The sequence below is a fragment of the Pogona vitticeps genome, chromosome 11 (assembly GCF_051106095.1).
Source record: "Pogona vitticeps strain Pit_001003342236 chromosome 11, PviZW2.1, whole genome shotgun sequence".
Taxonomy (NCBI): Eukaryota; Metazoa; Chordata; class Lepidosauria; order Squamata; family Agamidae; genus Pogona; species Pogona vitticeps.
Genome location: NC_135793.1, coordinates 19947853 through 19958319, shown reverse-complemented (window position 1 = coordinate 19958319; position 10467 = coordinate 19947853). Strand labels below are relative to the sequence as shown.

Here is a 10467-nt window from a genome sequence, read left to right as displayed (position 1 = left end):
TCAAATCCCTGTCCAGCTATGAATCTTGCTAAGTGAGAACAGTCACTGTCTCTCAACTTCATCTCTTTCAGGTTTTTTGTGAAAATCAATGGGTGGGACTGGGTGAAAACCCTGGGTACAGATCACTTATTTTTTTTAAAAAAATAATAATTGGTGGCTTCATTGTTTAAGTGCTGCAATAGTTTTTAATCTTAAATGTTAAGACATTTATGTACTTTTAACTTCCACCTCCGATTTATTATTTTAGATGCTTGTTTTGGAAACCGCTCAGCTTTGAAATGCAGGATGGGTAAGGCTGAATCAATGAATATAATATTATTTATTTTATTTTATTTATTTATTAAATTTATACCCCGCCCCTCTAGACCATATCTACTTGGGGAGGCTTACAGTATAAAATAAGACAATACAGTATAAAATATAAATAATCTTAAAATACAATTAGTATATTAATTAATACAATAAGATTAAGAAAAAGTTAGCAAAATGGGATAAGAGGAGAAAAAAGAAAAAAGAAAAGACTTAGCTGACTGGAGGGAAGAGGTTGCATTTGGAGAGAAAATAAATTAGATCAGAACTTTAAAATAATCTTCAGATTGCAAGCTGTGGACACCTAGAAAGGTTTGATGAAAAATGACGGCTTCACCCGTTTATTAAAAATAAGAATAACTTCCATACATTTGAAATAAAAGGAAACTGGCAGCTTCCAAGAGTGAAGCAGAACTAAGTCCGTTTCCCTCTTTAAAGATGGCCGACTTCACACCCACACCCCTTGCGGCTGAATCCGTTATTAAGCAGTGCCGCTCTGTTTTTCTGTCTTTATGGCCGGCCCTTCCGCCGTCCGCTAGGAAAGACGCTCTAGGGATTTCCAAAGACTCTGCTCTCCTCCTCCGCCCGCTTAACGCATTGATCGGCCTTCTCCACCGGATCACGTGACGGGCGGCCCCGACGGAGGCCGGGTAGGGACGAAGTCAGCTGACCGGAAGAAGTGCAGCGCGCCGCTCCTCGCTTGAGGAAGGTCTGGGCTGGAGGCGGCGGCGGCCATGGAGCGCTACGACAAAGCGGCCTTGAACGCCTTCCCGTCCTCGGAGGCCAGGTGAATAGCAAGGCGGGGAACTGGGGGGGGGGGAAGGTGGGGGGTCCCTCTGTGGGGCCCAGCCCCATGGGGCTTCCGTGGGGTTGGCTCCATGCAAGCCTCAGCGGGGAACCTTGGTTTTTGTGGACTGCCCACTAAAAACGTGGTCGCCTTTAAGGTTCCACAGGGCTCTTGGTTGCTGGGGAGCCAGCCCCGGCTGCCAAGACTCCTGTGTAGCCTCTGGGCTTGGCCTTGCTGAGGTCCCGGAGGGGCCTTTTGGTGGCGAGGACGCCTTGGCCCCTCCATGGCAGAGGGTTGTGTGTGGGAGGCGAAGGTATGGTGGTCTGGATCGAGAGAGAGAGGACTCGAAGGGAAGAAAAGGGTATTGGTCTCTCCTTATTTTTTTTTAATGGAATAAAGAGGTTCAGCAAGAAGCCATGCCCAAAGATCTACCCACCCACCCACCCGCCCCCCTTGATCAGGCAAGGCTGCCTTCCGTTTCCACATTTACCAAAGTCAATCTTTTGAGAAAGAAAGCGCTGTGCAGCTTTGCAATCTTTTTATTTTTTAAATGGTAGTGCTAAGAGTCATTTGTGTGGGAACCTCCTTCTTGGTGTGTAAAAAGGTTTTGCCAAAAAAAAAAATTAGCAGGGTAGGGAGAGAGACCTATTTTAGAAGGTTTTGCCCTTAACTACCTTTTTTTTGTGTGTGTGCAAGGATAATGCTTATTTAGTTCAGAGGGTAGAGTACTTAAACTTAATACTGTATTTCCCCCCCCCCCCCCCCAAATATCTTACAGCAGGCAGAGTGATAAGGACTAACTAAGATGGTGGTAGGGAAATGGGGAAATCCCTAATGAGAAGCTTGTAACTGTGCTTAGCAGTGACTGGTGGCATGCACAATCATTTGGTGAAAAGTGGGATTTTTCTATAAATAAACGAATAGGCTTAAAGGTAGATTGCCACTGAGTGCTACTTGTTGGGAAGCAACAGTTGCAGAGGTGTTAATATTCGGGCTATGCCTTTGGGGTTTCCTAGAAGCTTTTGGTTGGTTCTAAGAAAACTAGATGTGGAGCTAGATTACATGTTAGTTTGGTCCAATAGGATGTGCTTTCTTGTTGGAAACCAAGTTTTAATGGGTGTTACCACATTGACTCAGGCCAAAGTCAGCCTGGAATGCCTCCATGTGCAAGCAGACAGCAACCAGCTTGTGGCAGTTTTCAAGGTCAAAAAAACTGTGGTCAATTCTTGCTGCTTTTGTAACTCAGGCTTGGTTAGGTCATTTTGTTTTGATGTAAACAACTAATTTAGTGAAGCAAGTATGAACCAGTGGGAGCTGAGATAGAAATGAGCTGTCAGAGCTATTACATGTTTAAGACCAAATGTGGTCAGTTTAACTTGCCTGGCCTTAAAAGATTTTGCCACTGAAGGGTGCATTATTTTTATACCAGTGTAGTAATTAACAAATCCCAGTTTCCACTAGGTTTCATTGTTAACTTGCGCTTCGACTGCAACACCCAAACAGAAAAGTTTTCTTGGAAGGTTGTGTTTATATTGCGGTTTTCAGTTGATTTTGAAGTCTAGATAGGTGGCTTTCCTCCTTTTGTAACAGCAAGCAGAAATGACAGCAAACAAACAAAAATATTAACCTTTTCTGAGCAAAGTATCATTGATTTCAGAAGTGCTTGTAAGTGATAAATTGCATGTCCAATTTCAGTCCTTTGTCTCATCCAGGCATCTTGTACGTGATATTCTGAAGATTTCCACAAAATTCTTATGTGCAGAATATTTCCTGTTCGTTTCAGGATAAGAAGCTGGTCCATATTTATTTGTATGTGCATATTCTGAGACAAGCTGAATGCAGACTTACGTTTGTGGAGAAGTTCTTAATTATTAATCCTACAGAAGGTTTGGCTCTAATGCTTGCATAGAATGCACTTTTATACAATATAAAAAAATTAGAGTAAATCTGATTTTGCTGATAAACAGCAGATTTTTTTAATCCCTTACAGTGCATTCATTAAATGGAGCTACAATATTTGTTTCCTACCATGTTTCAACTCATTGTCCTAGTCTTAAAATATTGCCTATGAAAAGCAGTTATGATCCCTGGGCTAATGTATAAGCCCAAGAAATATAGAGTAGCAAAAAAGAAATCCAGACCTTCTTGTTTATTTTTGAGAAAAGTGATAATTTTCCTTTGATGAAACTTGGTTGAAGACTATTTGATAGATGACTCTTTGGTGTAACATATTTGTTACAGAAATGAGAGCTCTCTGGCTTCTACTCTAAGGACACTCCTGTTCTTCACAGCTTTAATGATTATGTTGCCCATTGGACTGTATTTCTCATCAAAGACGTACATATTTGAAGGTAATTTTCTTTGTCAAACACCATCCTTTTATATTTGCTTCTCTTTCTGAGTAAATAAAATATTTAATTATTTCCATTGCCTGTGGAGGGTCATATTGAAAACAAAAATGCTGTAGTTTTTTTAATTATAAGGGTTTGAATAATCACAGTAAATGAAGCACAGTGATTATATATATTTTTAAATGAACAAAACCTTAAAGGAGGAGTATTTTTGTGCATTTTTAAATTCCTTGTACAGGTGAAAAATAAATTGTAAGAAAAGGTTATCTGTTTTGAAACTTCTACTAATCATGCTTTCTTATACAAGTCTTTGAGTATATATTTGTAGCAGAAGTAGAGCTGGTGTTTCTTCATCTGGGCCAAATCTTTATGGTCATGTTTTGCAACTGGCAAACTGCAGCAAGCACCTAAATTTCCTAATACGTACACTTTTTTTTTCAAATTTCTAAATATAACTTCTTATATGAAAAGGCTGTTGTCACAACACAGCAGCCTGAAAACACGTCCTATCCTGTGAGTCAGACAGTGGGTTAGATACCAGTAATGGAAGAGCTTAGCCACAAATGTAAAATCTGTTGGCCAAATATGGGATTGTCTTTCTTGGGGTTGGAAATGTTACATCTGAGTATTTCAACTCCAGGCATCCCCATAGTAATAGTGGGAATGAAGTAATTTGACTTTCATTTAGTTTTACTAAAGAGCCAGATTTTGAAACTTATTCTCTGGTTTTCATGGATTTGTTTGAAATGTATGCACAAGAGTTTGCCATATATTGCTGAATTTACTAAAGGAATAATTTTATTCCTGGTATGTGTACCCATTACCAGCTACAGGTCTAATTCACTTTTTTAGTAATCTTTAAGGATAGTAAGACATATGTATGTAATGTTAGTTACCTAGATTTGTTTACTGTTCTTATATTCAAAACTTCCAGTCCAAAATACTTCTAGGATAACAATTACAAACATGTTGCAAATGTAACACTAAACAAAAACAAGGCAATCAGCATGCGGACTTTCTGTCTGCTGCTTTATGAATGAGTAGGAATAAGTATGGAATATAACCCAGGTGGCATGTGGTAATGGTCATTGCAGTTGCACATACAGTAAGGACGCGCCCCCCCCCCAAATATCCCGGGGGAATTGATTCAAAGTCATTTCTCCCCAGATGCTGAAAAAAGCATGTAAGATGCCAGAAAATAGATTTCTTAGTTGTCAAAGTTTATTAAACTTGAAACAGCCTAGTCCATATTTGTTTATTCACAAGTAAGTTCTATTGAAGTCAGTAGCATTTGCTCTCAGATGAGTATAGTAGGATCCCTGCCTTCAGCTCTTTTAGCTTGCTCCAGATTGGGGCAATTGTTTGAACCAGAAAGCATGCAAATAAAAAACATATGTGGACAATTAAGTGGATTTTATAGAGGCAGATGGAGAAGGGAGATACAGCTTCTGCTTTAGCCATTCTTAAACTTTTCCATATCTTTTTCTTACTTTGTTTTTGCATTTCCTATTATTTTGATTTGGCTTTAGTTTATTTTGTCAAATGCTCCTATAGTTATAGCTGCATGATTCATGTTGTTTGCCTTACCTTGCCTTTGGTGGGCCAAAAATGCAGTTTAAGAGTGGGGGCCCATTGATGTAGGTTTTAATGACTCCTCCACTTGTTTTTTTTTCCCCCAGGCATTTTTGGAATGACCAACAGAGACAGCTATTTTTATGCTGCCATCGTTGCTGTGGTGGCTGTTCACATGGTGCTTGCTCTTTTTGTCTACGTAGCTTGGAACGAAGGCTCCCGCCAATGGCGGGAAGGCAAGCAGGACTAATGTCAGTGTTGCAACTGGATGGACTAACGGAACATTTGCAGGGGTAACACAGCCCAAAAAGCCTGTGTTTGAATGCAGTTAGCTTGGAGTGCAATGCCTCTCCTTCCCAGCACATTTTTTGTTTCCTCGCTAATGACATCTGTGACTTCATGAGCCTCCAAACATGACAAGATTGGGAAGACCGGAAAGAGAAGCAATATGGTACACCGTAGAAAATGTATTCATAACCTTTCTGCAGCAGCCGGGATTTTTTTTTTCTTGAATGAGTAACCTGCGGTGAATTGTTTTGAAATCCACATCTAGATGATTTGTGGTTTTCCTCTCCTTAAACAGATACTTGAGAAATTCAAGAAAATTTCTGAATGTTCAGTAATGACTGAAATTTAGGAGCATTGCATCTCATAATTAAGAATGACAAATGACCACTTTAATCCAGCTATTTGCTTGTACTTCCATTCCGCCTGTTTCTAGCATATTTCTGTACAGAGACTTAGCATAGGGTGTCTTTCCATGGGAGGTAAAGAGTCTGTCATATGCTATGACCTTGTATTCTGTTATTCATTTCCGAGCTGTAGGTTTCTTGATGATGGGATGTTTTGCTTAATATCTCAAAACACAATACATGTGTCACCTGCAATATTTATGTGGATCATGACAAGTTTTTTTCAAGCAATCCCTTGTTTTTTGCAAGATGTTTGTGATTTGAGTTGTCCTACATCTGCTTTTTTTTTTGTATTTTTAATGGTACCAAATCACTTTTGTCACCTTTTCTGAACTTGTGAAGTAGGGCAGGGGAGCCCAATGCATGTTGATGTAGTCCTGCTCCTATTCTCAATTGCTGGGTCAGCTTCGACCCTTGTAAATAAAGAGATGTTTATTACTTCTGGTGCTCCTGCAATTACAGATGAAATACATGCAGGATGAATAAAAATAAACAATTTTTAAAAATCAGGTTGCTTTAAAATCACAGTTTAAATAATCAAAAAGTCTGATTTTCGAATTTAAATGTTGTTCCATAGTTAATATGGAGGTTAAGTTAGAATTTTCTTTAAGGCTAAAATAACTCCCCACTTCTTGAACCTTGAGCGTGTTTGGGTTCTGCTACTAGGTTCTATTTACTGCGGTCATATAGTTCCTAAGTTTCAGGAGTTCAAAAACTGTGAGTTGGTCCTCCCAGTCTACGGGTAAGAACCTCCCCTTGTTTTGATATGAAGCGGTAGAAAAATTTCAAGTCTAGTTTGCTGGAGATAGGTTGGTTTCAGTTTAAAAGGGTACAGTATGTAAACAGGATTAATTTCTGTTCAAAGAAAGCATCTCACAGTGGATTTATTCCAGCTGGAAGAGAGGGCATGGGGCCAGTTAGAGCCGGAAATATCTGCACTGATATTTATCTCCCCATCCTTATGTGTGAAATCTATGTTGTATGGTGAATTACTTTTTAAATAAAACGTATAATGTAATCATTGCTGTGTCTAACCAAATGCCGATCTTGAAAAACTGACTTCCAAATCATTTAGCCAGAATAATGGTAAATGTTTTATTGCTGCTACTGTAATGTTCATGATGAGTTTCTTAACACTTCGGATATTGCAACACACAGGGGATTGGTATCTTAGGAAATTGCCATGTCATGTAGTTGGATATAATTCAGCAACTGATAATGCATTTCCTTAAAATGACAAAATTGCACCCAACGGCCATACTGTAAAGCACATGGCATGATTGCACCACACTCTCCAAGCCAAAATGCCCTTATGCATCTTGTCTTCTGTTTTTATTCATTTTGCACTGATATTTGAGCTGCATTCTGCCAGATTTCATTTAAGAAGGTCTATATACATAAATACACTTGATGTAGTATGATGCATTCTGATTTTGTTAGAAGTGTTTGGGGGTTGATTAGCATTAGTCGGCGTGGTATACAAGTTGAATGAATGAATACATGACAGATAAATAGGTCAGATTGACAAGAAGTGTTGAAGCATAGTATAGATTATGGAAAGTTGCTGATATTGGAAGGTGGTAAACTGTGTGTGTACACACAAACACACACAAAGATAGTAGAATATATATTTTGAAAAATGTGTTATCTATGTCTGTGCCTTGTTTTGCCTTTAATATTCAGTGCTGTTCATATGGAGGGCGAGGAACAACTGGAAGGAGTTAAAAGTAAGTGTGTGGCAATATATTTGTTCCATAAATAAGTATATTTATTTATACTTATAAATAACCTGTTTCCCCTAAAATAAGCCCTAACCTGAAAATAAGCCCTAGTATGATTTTTCAGGATATTCGTACTATAAGCCATATGCCAAAAATAAGCCCCAGTTAAATGAAACCCCACCCTTCACCATTGTGCAACAACCAGAATAAGATGACATGACTGTATTTGAATAAATGTAGTTTTTTGTACATGAAAAAAACCCAATAAAACATCCCCTGAAAATAAGCCATAGTGCATTTTTGGAGCAAAAAATAGTATAAAACCCTGCCTTATTTTCGGGGAAATGGTATAGAAATAATAAAAAACTTTTATCTCTAGTGCATCTGTGGAAGCTTCACCAGGAAGATACCATTTTAACACCTGCTGTGAAACTCAATAAAGAAGTTGTTTTTTTTTTGTCCACACACAGACACACACATAATATATATATTTATAAATATATAAATAATTTATTCCCTTTGAAGGTTCTGGGTGGCATATACAGATCTTGGTGGCTCTAATCTTAATGACATATCCGGTGTGATTTAGAATGAAAGTGTGCTGAACCATAGTTTCACAACAGAAGGAGTTTCGTTAGACGTACAAGTCTTTTTCCAACACTGAAATTTTTGGAAGACCTTGTTTTATGCCATCAAGTTGTCTTCGATTTATGGCAACTCTATGAATGAGCAACTTCCGCAGTGTCCTATCCTCAGTAGCCCTGCTTGTAGACTCAACCCTGTAGCTTCCTTTACGAAGTCAATCTGTCTCCTATGATCTTCCTCTTTTCCTGTGTGGCCTTCAGCTTTTCTCAAGTATTCTTATCTGGAACGCTGGCTGTAGGTAAATTCACAGTGTGCTTCAGATCAAGAGGTTGTGCCAACGTCTCCGTGCGTGGCATGAACTTGAAATGTCCATGCTCTATGTTAGATTCTCAGCTGAAGCTAATCCTGATTTGCCACATTAGGCAGCCCCAAAGAATGTCATCTGTCGTGAGGTAGGGGGGAAAAAAAAGACGGTTGATTCATCCAAGCAAGAGCAGACACTTTTTGTCAATGATTTTTGTACCTAGAATTAAAGGAATGACAGTTGGCCGTCTAGCTCTTTTTTCCCAGGGTAGAATTACAACTCGAGAGGAACTCTAGTCCCCACAGATGGCCAGCACTGTTGAGTCTGCATTTCAAATTCCCAGATTATCGCCATCAGCTGGAAGCAAGAACTGGAGATACACAGGCATTGCTGTTAATGCAAGCTGGTGAACCCATCCATCTGTGCATCAAACCACAGAAGGCGTACGTGTAGATATACTATTTTAAAATTAAGTGTTGGTAAAATACATGCTTTTGTTTAGCCTTTTCTAGTAGATAGGTTAGAAAGAATGTACCCACTTTACTGATGGAGTACATCTAATAAAACTAAAAGGTAAAATATTAATGCAGGATATTAACCATGAGTGTAACTAAAAGGAAAGATATTAATGTAGGATATTAAGGCTGGGCTTTTTTGCAACAGGGTAAGTCAAATTTCATTATTTAGAAACCATGGGGGGTATGCCAGCCCTTCCCCTCATAAGCAGAGGTTATAGCAATCAACCTTGAATATAGGAATCAGTCTTGATTTTCTGTAAGTCTACTTCCAACTTCCTTTTTGTGGGTTGAGGGGAGATTGAGGGTCCCTGTAAAGGTAAAGGTTCCTCTTGACAATTTTTGTCCAGTCGTGTTGGACTCTAGGGGGCGGTGCTCATCCCCGTTTCCAAGCCATAGAGCCAGCGTTTGTCCGAAGACAATCTTCCGTGGTCACATGGCCAGTGCGACTTAGACACGGAACACTGTTACCTTCCCACCGAGGTGGTCCCTATTTATCTACTTGCATTTACATGCGTTCGAACCGCTAGGTTGGCGGGAGCTGGGACTAGCGACGGGAGCTCACTTCGTCGCGTGGATTCGATCTTACTACTGCTTGGTCTTCTGACCCTGCAGCACAGGCTTCTGTGGTTTAGCCCGCAGCGCCACCACGTCCCTTTTGAGGGTCCCTGTATTCTCTTGTAAAACCACCAGGATTGGGAGCAGAAAATGCATTTTTTTTGCACACACACAAAAGTTCACGGGACAGAAATGGTGGGGAAGACATGCAACTCGGGAGCCTCTGTACTCACCTTTCACATAAGTTCTTCCTCTACTACTACAGTTGTATCCTTGCTTTGGGTCATATATTTTGATCATCCTTTCCAACACACTGCTATCAAAACCACACCCTGGTGACCTCAAAGGATTTATCTGCTTTATACCTCCATGGGTCTCCCGCCTCCCAATGTGTGATTTTCCACGCAACAGTCATTTCGCTTCCAACTGAACTCTGGCTTCCATTTCTCCCTTCCTCCTCCTCCTCTGTGTTTTGAGTGGGGTAGGGAAAGCTTTTGCAAGGCAATGAATTAGGGCTGGTTTTTGAAGTGCCCAGCTGCAGTTCTGAGCTGGCGGAGGCGCAAGAAGCCTGAGCTGAAAAGAGGCAGCAGCCGTTTTCAAGCGTGCTTTGCATTTGGCTGCTCTCGGGTTCTTCTGAGACAAGACGTCACGAGCGAGAGCCAACAGTGACCTTCTGTACTCAAGAGAGTGCCAGCCGAATGACTGGAATTTTTAGTTTTTCAGCTTCGAGTGACAGCTCTCCCAAGGAAATATGTCTCCTAAGGAGAAGTGGGCTTCCGAAGCTTGTTTGTGGCTCAGGTTGATCTGGGAAGGCAGTGCACACTGAGTGCAAATGCTATGCAGATGTAGTATTTCGCATCCTGGAAATTGGCTGTATGTGTGTGCGTGAGAGAGAGACAGAGAGAGAGATTATTTGAGCAATTCTTGCTGGATCTGCAGATGCTGCAAGATGAGCAAACGGTGCCCCCAAAAGCTACATGGGGCTCAGCAGATCAGCATGTTTTGCATGCAAAAGGTCCCAGGTAAAGTTCGCGTCATCTTCAGTTAGAGCAATCTTTGGTGATGCGAAAGGG

The 10467-nt window shown here is 40.2% G+C and overlaps 1 protein-coding gene across 1 annotated transcript; it reads left to right on the top strand.

Moving 5' to 3' along the window:
• The first annotated feature begins 935 nt into the window (after window positions 1-935).
• VMA21 (vacuolar ATPase assembly factor VMA21) lies at window positions 936-6729 on the top strand. The gene is made up of 3 exons (XM_020801014.3): window positions 936-1096; window positions 3338-3447; window positions 5127-6729. Exons 1-3 carry the CDS (start codon window positions 1044-1046, stop codon window positions 5267-5269), a joined length of 306 nt encoding a protein of 101 aa, XP_020656673.1. The 5' UTR covers window positions 936-1043; the 3' UTR covers window positions 5270-6729.
• The last annotated feature ends 3738 nt before the right edge of the window (window positions 6730-10467 follow it).

Coding starts and splice junctions, on each gene's coding strand:
- VMA21 (XM_020801014.3), top strand. CDS start 1,044: ATGGAGCGCTACGACAAAGCGGCCTTGAACGCCTTCCCGTCCTCGGAG. Junction 1,097..3,337: donor TTCCCGTCCTCGGAGGCCAG/GTGAATAGCAAG, acceptor TATTTGTTACAG/AAATGAGAGCTCTCTGGCTT. Junction 3,448..5,126: donor AAAGACGTACATATTTGAAG/GTAATTTTCTTT, acceptor TTTTTCCCCCAG/GCATTTTTGGAATGACCAAC.